This window comes from Hypomesus nipponensis, chromosome 11 (genome assembly GCF_054491055.1).
Source record: "Hypomesus nipponensis isolate SF chromosome 11, ASM5449105v1, whole genome shotgun sequence".
Taxonomy (NCBI): domain Eukaryota; kingdom Metazoa; phylum Chordata; class Actinopteri; order Osmeriformes; family Osmeridae; genus Hypomesus; species Hypomesus nipponensis.
In genome coordinates, this window is record NC_140371.1 from 11,903,517 (window position 1) to 11,916,657 (window position 13,141).

The following is a 13,141-nucleotide window of genomic DNA, read 5'->3' on the forward strand; positions in this document are numbered from 1 at the left end:
ATTGATAACAGTACCAGAGAAATATTGAGTATTGGTTTAATATAGCTCATTTTGTGCAGTAACAGTAAACGGCAGTGGTCACAATATGAGGGTGGAACTGTGACTCCTCCCTTGTCATACTGCAATTGATAGTCCAGGTTAAAACAAGATTTATTTTGACAAGTATAACAGAAGGCATTCATTTTCTTTTGCCCAATTGGACTGAGGAGAAAACAACAAATTAAGACTTTCTCCAGCATGTTCAGGTTGTATTTTAATACTGATGTATTTGCAACAGCCCCCAGCTTCTTGACCCCTGTTGCAGTGGCCCTGTGACAAAACACATCCATTCAACCTCTGGAGCGTGACCATCAAGGCCTTCATCCCTCGGTGAAAGACATTTTAAAGTGACAAATAATAGTGGATTGTAGCCTGTCTATCCTGCTCTTTAGATTGAGGATGTTGTCAAAGGAAACAGTTCTATTGTCTCCATATCAGGTTCCTCCCACAGTGCTTCCTGGCTTGCAAATGTAAAGGACACAGAAATATTCAGGCGTCAGAATAAGGTGAATGTTAGGCACGGGTCAGGAGTAGAGGAAAATTTGGTTGCAGTTCAGTTGGCCTTAGATTTAGTTTTTGTTAGACAAACAAGTAGTAGCCAAGAATTGTTCTATACAACCATGAGGAAACACACTGAAGCTGACTAAAGACCAGCTTTTGTGGACACCCAGCTAACAGTTCAGCCGTCTTGCATTTCCATACTGGTCTGACAAGTAAAAAATGCATTGCACACTTAAGGCCACATTTGGTCTAGATACAAACTCAAAGAGACAAAACATTTGATCTTGATTTGTACGGCATTGCTAATTCCATTTCTCCACTTTAGTAAAACAAACTATTTGATTAGTCATTATGCAAGGAAACAACTGTCGCTGTCACATTTAAAGATCTTGAGTGCTCTGACTGTTGCCCTTCAACTAGAGTATTTATATAATCAGTGATGTTGGATAGAGGAATTAGCAACTTCAATATAAACATTCAGATCTAAGTAAGCTAAAATAACTACAGAATGGGAGGAGCGATATCATGTTGTTCACTACATGGAGTACACCATTTTGCAAGAAAACAATTGTACACAATTGTTTTTAGATCTTTGACCATAAGGTGATGTGCAATATTAAGTAGTTACATAATATTGTACAGTACGTTTCCAAAATTAAATCAACCATGAAAGCGAATTTGCTTGTTACGTAAAGCAACCAATGATTTTGCTCTATGCTACAGCAACCAACGTTAATATAGAAAACAACCAACGTTTGCAGAATCATGCCGAGATGCTTTACATTGTCATTTATCCCAAGATAAGTCACTTCAGATATAGAATCAAACTCCACCCTGCCTATTTTTAAGCACATACAAACATCTAGCCTACATTACAGTGCAAACTATTCAAGGAACCAACTCCTAACGATGACGACAGTAGATGACTGGAATGCAAGCTGTAAAGGCTGCTTCTAGGATGAATGTTACAGCCTTCTTCATTTACTAACATTAAGGTATTATTTTCTTATTAAATAAAGGGGTTATGAAAAACAAAAACATTCTAACAACGGTGTGTCACAAATTGAACTCCCACACCTGAAAAGTCAAATAAAAAAATAAATGAAACAAATGCATATTAAAGAAAATGTTATTAAATATGCAAAGCCTTTAAAATATGTTTGGGCTGGTGAATTTCAGCCTGTGTCAGGATCATGGATTTTGCTCAACTAGACAAACAGAAGAGCAGTTCACTCCAGCTTAACATCCCCTTTCAGGGTCCTCTTTACTCGAGAGTAAGGGCTGAGCTTGTCGTCCATAATGAAGTCATATAGGACCTTCACCCACGATGTGTAATGGGGCAGGTCGTCGTAGTATTCAGGGGCCATTTTCTTCACCTGTGTTACAAGTGGAGGTAAACAAACATGACTGTTACTCATATTTCAGAACAAAATATGAAAATGTGTGTGAAGTGCTTAAAACTGCCAAAAGAACAATATGTCATTTTCATTAATTAAATATAAATGTTTGTTTTGAGCAGTGACTTTACTGTAGCACGTTAAAGAAGCCTTCCCTCTAAAACATGTCTTTAGAAAAGATTTCACTCTGTAAAACCCGGTTTAAAAATTACAACATCACTATTAGCTCTCCAATTACAACAGCAAATATGTCAACCATTTAAAAATGCAACCCTTAGAAAGGTTGTGTAAAGATTGTATTTCCTTTTTCTGAAATTGACATGTTTTATTGTCTGCATGCTGTGTTTGGTCATGCGCTCTTAAACCCCACAAGACCCCTGGTTGTAAAATTACAACGTCACTTTTTGCTCTAATTGTTCATTTCTTTTTTTTTCTCTTTTTTTTTTTGAAGACCACATTTATCCAATGGCATTGCAAGGCAAGACCATAGGACCCATTGGCTCTGTAAATGTAGTCTTTCCCAAAAAAATAAAAAAAATAATGCAATTAGCAATTAGATAGCTAAAAGTGAGAGTGCATGACCCAACCCAGCATGCAGACACTAAAACATGTTAATTTTGGTCAATTTCAGAAAAAGGACAATAAAATCTTTACATAAACTTTACGGGTTGCATTTTTAAATGGTTGGCATATTGCTGTTGTAAGTTTTTTTATAATGTACGTTTTATAACAGGCGGATTACATAATAGGCTGGCATGACTATACGAAAGTGCTATTAAAACAGGACTACGTGAATACCGAGCTTTATATACCCCACAATGATGAAACTAAAAAAACATTTGGTTACATATTGTTTACCTTTTGTGCTGACAGTCAGGTTAATTGTTACATTTGACGTAATCTAACTAGGCCTCGTCTCCACAGCCCATAACATGAACATCCTAATGTCTTCTCCCCACCACCACCACCACCTGTTTACATACCAGAGGAAGTCTGCGTCCTGGGATGCTGGGGAAGTCATGGTGCTCGTTGTGGTAGCCCACATTGAAGGTGAGCAGATTGAGGGAACCGTAATAAGAGTAGGTCTCGTGGCCCTTCAGGAACATGTAATGCTCAGCAATAAAATGACCTGATATAGGGTGCAGACCCATCCCCAGCAGAGAGCCGGCCAGCATGTACACAACGGGTTTGGCTCCCCACAGCCAGTAGAGGGTGACATTGAAGGCCAGCTGAACAGCCAAGTTGGTCAGCTCCAACCTGGTGATGGGTTTGGGGTTGATGCAGAGGGGACGGATGGCATAGAACAGAGGCTGGAGGATGATCCAGATGAACTTGCGGAAGCGTGTGCAGAAGAACCAGCCTTCAAAGTTAGTAGGTATGTCCACGTCCACGCCGTCCCCTCCCAGGTACCGGTGGTGGTCGAGGTGGTAGCGCTTGAAGGAGGCCGAGTACGGCAGGCCAATGGGCAGGTTGGCGAACATGGCAAAGTAGCGGTTCCACATCGCCCGGTTGTTGCCAAACGCGGTGTTGTGAGAGATCTCGTGGATGGCTAGCGTCATGGAGTGATTGATGCAGCTGCCAAAGGCGTAAGTCCAGAACATAACCCATTTCCAGTCCAGGTCTTTAACCAGGTAGAACGCCAAAAACTGAATGCCCACCATCATGCAGACAATCCACTTGAGTCTTGGGTCTGGCCCCATTAGAGTCTTGATTTCAGGATACTTTGCTGTTGAAAAACAAACAAGTAGGTTTGGTTGGTCTAGTCTGACATTTCTCCATTTCATGAAACATGAAAACATGTTTTCAGTAACAATAATGGTGTGCCTATTATGTTTAGACCAAGGTTGGGAAAATAACACTATTTTTTAAAAATGTGTACACTTTATACTCTACTATGCTATGCATGTAGTTAGGGTCCACAAACTGAAATTAAATAAGGAAATTAACAATATCTTATTTGACCTACAATGTCACCAGTATTCGAATGATTCAATGGCATACTTCTACAGAATCAAACAATCTTTTGGTATGATTCACTATACCATATAAACATTTTAAGAATCATCCTTTGATAGGATTGTGACCAGTACAGGACAGATTTCTATGGCCTAATGCAATTCTAAGTAAATGATGACATGAGAAATACATTTCATTGGTTAAATATAGCTAACCAACTGGGTTTCTACATTCTTGTTTCACATTTAGGGATATCAGATTTCTACACATGGTCTTTCTACACAGTGCCAGCATATTTATTTACCTTCATGCAAATACGTTACAATAACAATTCCAATAACAATGGGTTGGCCTTGTAATTTGTTTTACATGTGAGTAACATTCATTTTTTAACAGGAACTGTGAAACTCCACAAAACCTGAAAATTTCCCCCAATAAAAAATAAAGCCTTAATGCCTAATCAAATCAGATGACCCAATAGTGACAAGTTAATTTGTTAAAGGTAAATTATGTGGCTTTGGGAACAGTAAAAAAATTAAATAAACAAATGCATACCACAATGCATATCAGCATTGTGGTAAGACAAACATTAGTTAGCAGTGATGCAGGCAAATAAGGCCTGCCTACAACTGAAATGCAGCATAAACTGAGGCAAAATTGCTACACACCCACCAGATGGTAGTGCCTTTTACTGTTGTGTATTCATCAGTAGGATACAGAATGTAATCTCAAGCAAGTAATTTATCATCTTTTGAGCAAAGGCAAAACATGATCAGTTTGACATTTGACTTAAAAGTATTGAGGTAAGGTTCAGTGAAAGCCAAGTTGTCAAGTTCAGTTGACCTTGAATGTTGTATAGCTAACGGGTGTGTGGATTGGACTGTGGGATTCCAGTAGACTACACTGTTACTGTAACCTTATGAACCCCTTTATGACTAGGACAACCTTAATAACTTTAACAGTACTCAATGTTAAGTGACTGTTGGCTTTATGATCTTAAAGCCATTTTACCATAACGTTCTGCGATGCTCTTTGACCAGTTGGTTTTACTGTGATAGGTGATAATGCTTGCTGACATGGACAAGAAAGTGGTGAAGAGAGGCAGGGTGTCGGTGGTTCAGCAGACTACATACTATTCCCCTGCTTATCAGTTTGCAGACAGATGTCAGAGGCAATCATATGCAGTCTGCTATGTCTATTTACCTTACTTGCCTGGGCCACTTCTATAAACTGTATTTTCCGAGAGACCCCAGAAGGCTACTTAATATAAGAGAGAGCTTGGCATAACTAGGTAGGATATAATTTTCTAACTGTATTGGTATGCTATCCATCTAGTCACTACTTCCGAGAACCCTACCAGTCGTTTTTCAGGTTTGCGCCTGAGAAAATGTATTGGAACTACTACTTTTTATTCCTCAAAATGTGCTTAAGGCCTACACAGAAAAAACGGTCATGAAATGTAGGGCTAATAGCCTGCAGAGTAATAGCTGTTGATATACTAGAAACAAGTCACAGCAAAGTTCTTCCCTGAGTGAGAGCCACATTGTTCTGCAAGGACGCTGGTATGGTGGGTGAGGCTTGAGACATGTGATCTCAGTTAGCAGCAAGGGCCTACTAAGCTCTGAAACACAAAATAAGTTACCTACACTTGAAATTAGGCCCAAAAAGTGTACCAAATACTTAGTATCTATACGCAAGACCAGCAAAGTACCTTAATGTCTCCTAACACAACTTTGCGCCAGCAGAGCATGTTGCCATAAATTATTAAGTTTGGGTAAGCCTCTGCTGTCAATGAGTTCTTTATAATATCAACAGGCCCTTATTCTCTGTACAATGGCAGGACTCTCCATAGGCCAATTAACTTAAGTACCTGTTATGTTAACGTTAGAAAAACTACATTAAGGTAACAAGAAGCACACATGCTAACCTATTTTTACTTTTAAATAAATGTATTCAGATTTGTAATTAAGATCTGAAGTCATATGGGACTTAACTAAAAGGGTTTCAGCTTTATATACCAGACATTTTGGCCGAGTACCAGAAAGCTTCAAATATTTAAGATAGAGATAGGCTAGCTCCCTGAGCTTTGGACTTCTGGACTTGGCAGCTTCAACGTTTTACATCGCATCGACTGGATGTTCATGTCATGTGACGTGCACTTTCAATTTGCAGCATCCAGATCACCGTTTCCTTAATTTCTCAGACTTACCCCATTTTTTTTATTATTATCGGTAAATCGTGGAATTTGCTTAGGTCTACAGAGAATCTTCAAAGTTATTTGCTACTTGGTTTAATATGACAATCCATTACAACCGTTTGTCAATCTCAATGAGACTCATCAACTAAAACATTACAATTAGGCTACGACTACATACCACCCTCTCCGGTCCAAAGCTCGGCCTGTGGAAAGTTGTAGCGTAGGTGTTGAAGCTGTGGCTCAGTCTGAGATTGAATTAAAGACCGTGCCATTGGCATTGCAGCAACTAATAATTCAGCTACTGTAGTTGGTTAGCTAACGTTACCGAGTAAGCTAGTAGGTCGGTGGCTAACGGTTTCCCCATCACCGTAAAATACACACAACTAGTAAGCTATATCTAGCTAATTTACTGTTGTATGGGTCTAACAATTGCCTAACTGTAAGTACTTACTATGTGGGGTTTTCAATAATATAGCTAGGCCAGCTAACCTGGTTTGTTGAAGTATTCCATTACAAATTGTTGGGAGTGTTCCATTACATTTTTTTTCTCAGAAGTTGTTTAAGCTAAGTACGACGCAATAAACTAGGTAGCTAGTCTACTAGCGAGTTTGATACTAAATCACTCGCTGATTAGCTTGCTGACTCATCCAGGACGTATTCAATCATGCCCGGAATGTAACAGTTCTTGGTTGAGAGAGTTAGGTGCTAACGTTGTAAAAGATGAGCTAACGTTTTGTTGCACTGTGGACGCGGAGATAGCCATAGCTTCAGTAACGGAAACAAATGTTTGCCACACGGACTCACCCAATATTTCTTTCCTCCTGTCGGCATGCGGTTGATCTGTATAAACCCATTCATAGTCCTCACGGGCGACGCGGTTCCCCATGTCTTCTCTCCGTTATGAGACGTGAAATGTCTCTGAAATAATATATCAAACGTTATTCAAGAACATGCAACTAAACCTCATTACCTAACGGGCTCCGGCTCGTTAAGTAACTATACCCTTCTGTCGGTGGAAGTAGTACCTTTCTCCGCCCACTTGGGTTTGCGCCTCCTTCTAAGGTCTTGCTTTGTAGTTGAAAATAGGAAATTATGTACAATCACGAATTTATTCTTCAGAAAAAATAAAAACACAACGTAGCCATTCTCGTAGCTGGAACACAAATCCTTCTCCGTAAATGTATTTAAAGGTATTAAAAGGGTCTGTCTGTCACCAATCCCCATGTGACCCCGAGTAAGTCCGCAAGTCCGTTCTAACATTGTTCTGAATGTTCATTGTGATGCAAAGGAGTGTGTGTTTTCCAACAAAATAACTATCCTTTAAAATTAAACTAAGGACTTAATCAGATACATCCTTAATTTTCACTACTGGGATTAATATCCTCGTGGACACAGACTGTGGAACTTGTCCAGTATACTAGACTATATCAGGATTTTTAGAAGACTATTATTTCTATGAATCCTCCCTATCCATAACGCAGCACACATATAAAACACATATTTCCTCATGTAAAACAGACTGTTACAAGGCACTAACCACTACTGTATGCAACTACCTGAACTGTGTCCCTAATCTACTTTCAGAACCTTGCATTTAGGCTACCACACACTTTGCATATCACTCTGATAAAAGTTTCCAAGAGACATATAAATATCAATACATTGTTTCAAACCAAAAACTAGTTAGATATTTTGGTGAACATATTTTCTTGGTATTTTTATTTTGGTACCTTAATGTGATAAAATATTTTTTTGGGATGTCGTTGTAATACGATTAATGTAATCATACTAACATTCTCACTGGTGTATGGATATGTTAACTTCTTTTAATTGGATTGATTTTAACATTTGTAATAGTAATGTGTGCAACAAACCATACAGTTAGCCCCTAACAGGCTAATTTACAACATAAGATTTCTTTAAACATACATGAAATAATCCTGTCTACATTTGAAGTACATGAACTTAACAATACAGTCATTTCTAGCCTGAGACGCAGTCTCAATTTAAGCCACTAGATAACATATTCTTGCATTTCCTACCCAAAGCGTTTCAAATACACGGTCCATCCACCCAATAGTGAACTGCATTTCCCTGTATGCCTCACAAAGGTTTCATGCTATGAGTGGTTAAGTTCATTTTTAACAAAAATAATTTCAAGCCACAATATGGGCTCACAAGCTAACCTCAGAAGGCGAGTGTGTGTGCAGAGAGCTTGACAATGGAAGGGTGCTCTTGTGCAAGATAAATGAAACAGTGCTTGTCTGTTGCCAAACAATCACTTTTAACCCTTTCCAAATTCCTTGCCTAGAAAGCTTCATGAAATTGTTGGTGCTTTTAACTCTACTGTGGTTGCAAATCTGTTGTTTGGCAAACATGAGTCTAGAGATACACCTTGTGTTGTATATAATATAGTTCTAGCCATTCTGTGTATGAAGACAGGATAACAAAGGAGATAAAAAGAAAGATGAGGAAGCTGTGTCACATCTTTAAAACAATCTTACAGATATAATCAATTATCTGTTCTATGTAGCTAGGCATTTCTAGCACCATTGGATAAAAGCTATTCACAGGAAATTCATTTTGATCTCTGTATAAGCTGTGATACATGTTAAAACTGGGTACTGAATGTAAATCCCTTAAAAGGCCCTCCTTCTCTTCCAATAGTTACAGAGGCACAAGATGTGACATGATTGGTAGAATAACTAAAATCACTTTCCTAAACCATTATAGCATAAAACCAAATGTTATGCTATAATGCACCACATGTATGTAGCAAGGACTTCTTGGGTAGCAGGTGAGATCAATTTAATAATTCCATATGCAGTGTTGATTTAAATATATCCCATCCTATGAATACGCGTGAAGACTACAGCATACCACTGGAAATGGGTAGAACCAGAAGGTTAAAGGCTATCCCACCTTGCAATAACCTTACAAAACAAAAAAAAATGACAGTTATTTTTACTTTATAGGGGACCATGTATTGTAGACAGGACGTTTAATGTCAGAGCAAAATGTTTTGTTTTTTTAATAGTTGTACACCAGTAAGGTCCTTGAATTACTTTTACCTACGCCACAAAGACATGTCTTTGCCCTCTCTCCCTTCAAACTAGCAGTTAATGCCCTTTAAGGGGATCAATTTTTGTTTATGAGCCAGTATTGACCTTTAAGTGGCTTTGTACTCAGTCAAACAATGTTTGAAATGAAGCCTAACCTGTCACCTAATGTGCAAATTTCAGAGCGGCTTTAGGGTCAGTGGTTAAACTATGGAGAGCAACACAGTACCCAAATAAATACCATGGCAACATTTTGCCCCACAACACGCCCATTGTGTTTGGTTCCTCTATGAAGGAAGTCATCTTCATAGTGGAAGTAGGGCATGGGGGGCAATTAACACTAGAGCTACTCCTGACATTGAACAGACTTGCAGGGGGTGCAATTATCACATCTGAAAAACAAAACGATAGCGCCTCCTTATTTCTTGCAGCGCAGGCGTTTGGACTGCCGTGGTAGGTCTGAACTCTTCCTGGTACGTTTAAAGGGTGGGCTGCAGTCACCCTCCGCCGCTCCAGGCAAAACGCTGGTTGCTGTGGCCATGGCACCGGGTGTGGTTGCCACAACTGCCGTGCCGGAAGAGGGAGACCCGGCGGAAGAGGAGGCCGATGTGGAGGCCACGGCCGGCCTGGACCCAGAGCTGGGCGTGACTCCTCCAACGGCGCTGTCCATCAGTTCCCTGAGCTTGTGCTCCAGCTCCGCCAGCCGGGCATTCTGCTCTCCGATGACCTGCGTCTGTTCCAGCAACTTCTGTTCCTGGTCCTGCAGCTGTTTCTGCTGCTCCAGTTGCTTGACACGCACCTCCTGCATCTCCCTCCGCAGGGCCGTCATGGACGCCCCATTCACCTTCACCTGCTGCTGCACTTTGGTCATCTCTGAGCGTGATGGCGTGTTCTTGGCTAGCAGAGACATGGTGGTCAGGGAGGTGGATGGGCCAGCCACTAGAAGGGAAAGGAAGGAAGAGAGTGTGTGGTTTAACTTACATGTACTATGGGCAACTTCGTAAAACAGAAAAGATCAAATGAGATAATAATCGGTGCAAACACACTTTCCGAGTCCAAATTAAACCCCTTGTATAAAAAGCATCTGCTAAATGAACATTTAAACATGGCCATCTCTAAAGTTAATTTAGTTAGCAACCTGGGGCAGATCCAATGAGGCGCCCAGACAAGTCTGCCCCGGGCAGCCTCTTCTTCAGAATGGGGACGATCTTCTCATCAAAGTACTCCATGGCCATCGAGGAGATGTCCCGCAGCTCTTGCAGGACTTCATGAGCCCGCTGGGGAGCACGTGTGGAGTTGACGTAGCGCAGCACGCGGTAAATCTCATCTATCACCTGAGGGGAGGGAGGGCACCCACACAGAGGTTAATCACATGGCAAGGACTTGCCAGTAAGGGAGAATGTGATTGTGTGTGTTTTATGAACAAATATATTGTTTGGGGTTAGGTATATTAACTACTGCAGTGTTACACAAAACTAGGCAAGAAAACTCCTTTGTCATGAGTTAAGTTTAAAAATTATGGCTCATATTCATGATAGCAGTGAACTAGTAATAGATTTCTGGGGCAGGAGTGCCATCTAGTGGCAGAATAACTAAGCAAAGGCCTGAAATGCACAAAAAATACACACAATTGGAGAATTTAAAAAATAACTCCCTTTCTACAAATGGCATACACTTTTGTTCACACAGATTGACTTTAAATAAATTCTGTCCTGTAGGTCTACATTAGAGGATATACATAATGATGGATTCACCTTTCCAGGGATGAAGCAGCAAAGATTGGAGTCCACATATTTCATGAAGGTCATGTTGAGAAGGGACAGGCGTGTTTCAACAGCAGCTAGGATATCAGCGTGACGAGCCAATGAGTGGTTCCTTCGCTCTGATTCACGCCTACCAACCAAATAATAATCCCACTAAACATTTACACACAGGCCAAACACATTCCAAATATTACTAAAAGTTTGCCCTTCCTTGTATATATATATATATATATATATATATATATATATATATATATATATATATATATATATATATATATATATATATATATATATATATATATATATATATATATATATATATATATATATATATATATATATATATATATATATATATATATATATATATATATATATATATATATATATATATATATATATATATATATATATATAAGGGCAAAACGTCATTGGCGCGATAGAAGTGCTATTATGCAATGGTAGATATGTGCTTTGGTTTAGTTTGGCTTGCTCTCACAGAGATCACAGACACGGGTCAGTTTTCAGTACACCATGTGAGTCACTGTATCCTTGCTCACCTGCTTCATATTTACATGGGCTCGGTGCATTAGCGCCCTCTATATGCACTCATCAGTCCAGCTTTGACCAAGAAAACACAGATCTACAGCCCATGGGCATTAAGTAAGAGAATAAAAAATAATTGATAAAATTACAGTAAAGGTGAGTAAAATTACAGGCTGACTTGGGTGAGAATGATTTAAAATGCTGAGTTGCATGAGTTTAAAGTTTGCACTGGTCAACACACCTTTCTACAATGCAGATCTTCGACTGTTCTGAGGCAACTATGAGAAAAGCACTTCCAATAGTACAGATGTTTTCAACAAATTTAGCCAAATAAATATTCTACCCGATTGCATTTTGTTTTGTGTATGCTTAAATAGGAACATCAATTATTATGGAATAACCACAAGTCTCCCATTCCACCTTGAGTGTAGCAGACACTAACCTAGGTAGCTGGGCTTTGACCTGCCTCTGGCACAAGCTGTGGTAGCGTTCCACCCTGAGGAAACCTTGGTTCAGCATGCGCTGGTTGATCATGTCCATACGCTTGCATACCTGGCAAGAAATAGGGACAAACAAGTATGATTATGTGCATGTTTGCTGGTTTTAAGAATAATGCCTTACAAGCATGTAACTTAATTATTTATTTATTTACTTTATGTAAAAAGGACTATTAGGATGAAGGTATGCACACGACAGGTCCAGTAAACGTGGTTAACTATGAAATCACTAAAGTTACGATAAGTGTCGGGTGGTTGAATAAACAAAGATGAATGTACAACTAATGCAGATCCTCTTGGCTCAGAAAAATTCAGATAAAGTTAAAATTTAATGCTAGATCACTAAATTGTGCAAATATTATGACCAGCTCCTTCACCTAGTTACTTGCACGTGTTTGTTTCATTTATATAAGACTGAGGTTCTGGAATTCAACTTGCCATCTATCCTTTGATTATTGATTCGCCAATAGTTTCTTATTTTACCTACATAGTTCTTGCTCAATGTATGGGCCCTAGTTGTTGGTAGACGGGTTTCCATGCACGCAACCTGCGATGAGCTAACATTGGCTAGCTAGCCAGCCAGCCTAGCACCTCCTGCGTTGTTGATTTAAAGGCCAATGCCAGAAAAAGCAGTAGCAACCATTGCAACCGTCATAAAAGTTTGCATCAGTATAGGGAACTTGGACACCAAGACGTTATCATACACATGCAAAATAAAACGAATGCATTGCTTTTCATTGCTTGACCTCAGTTCAATCAGATAGTGTTTGCTAGCTTGATAATTAGCGCTAGCTACTGCTGGTAGACTCCGCATAGGCAGCTGCAGTTTGTTTTGTTCTCTCTTACCAAGCGTAGTAGACTGATTTCGTCGTATGACAAGAAATTCAGAATGGTCTCAATAGCCACAATAGGGAGTCCAAGTAGAGGATTGTTCTGATGCGGTTGATCGGGTGGTGGTGTAGACAACCTCGGAGACACACAGTCGGAATCCAGGGACCCTACACCTCCCTCAACTCTCTCTACAACGGCCGCCATCTTCATCTAACCAGAGAATGGGAAGTGACGTAATGTGTTTTTTGGGGGGGGCGTAATCCCTTTCCATGATCGTAGTACTTTGAAAATGTACAATGACCACCCCTATTATATGAACACATTTAGAAGTGGTCTGAAAAAATTATACTAT

At 39.6% G+C, this 13,141-nt stretch overlaps 2 protein-coding genes across 3 annotated transcripts; both read right to left on the minus strand.

Moving 5' to 3' along the window:
• Positions 1-22: 22 nt before the first annotated feature.
• degs1 (delta(4)-desaturase, sphingolipid 1) lies at positions 23-7,121 on the minus strand. 2 transcript variants are annotated; one of them, XM_084708965.1, is made up of 3 exons: positions 6,895-7,121; positions 2,921-3,663; positions 23-1,916 (listed from the first exon to the last, which is right to left on the minus strand). In XM_084708965.1, the coding sequence occupies exons 1-3, from the start codon at positions 6,974-6,976 to the stop codon at positions 1,770-1,772; spliced, it is 972 nt and encodes a 323-aa protein (XP_084565091.1). In that variant the 5' UTR covers positions 6,977-7,121; the 3' UTR covers positions 23-1,769. The 2 variants fall into 2 exon arrangements, with proteins under 2 accessions (XP_084565091.1, XP_084565090.1); XM_084708964.1 differs by lacking the exon at positions 6,895-7,121 and adding an exon at positions 6,269-6,841.
• Positions 7,122-7,778: 657 nt separating this feature from the next.
• On the minus strand, positions 7,779-13,001 carry fbxo28 (F-box protein 28). The gene is made up of 5 exons (XM_084708963.1): positions 12,805-13,001; positions 11,904-12,013; positions 10,904-11,042; positions 10,288-10,483; positions 7,779-10,088 (listed from the first exon to the last, which is right to left on the minus strand). Exons 1-5 carry the CDS (start codon positions 12,997-12,999, stop codon positions 9,568-9,570), a joined length of 1,161 nt encoding a protein of 386 aa, XP_084565089.1. The 5' UTR covers positions 13,000-13,001; the 3' UTR covers positions 7,779-9,567.
• Between the last annotated feature and the right edge of the window lie 140 nt (positions 13,002-13,141).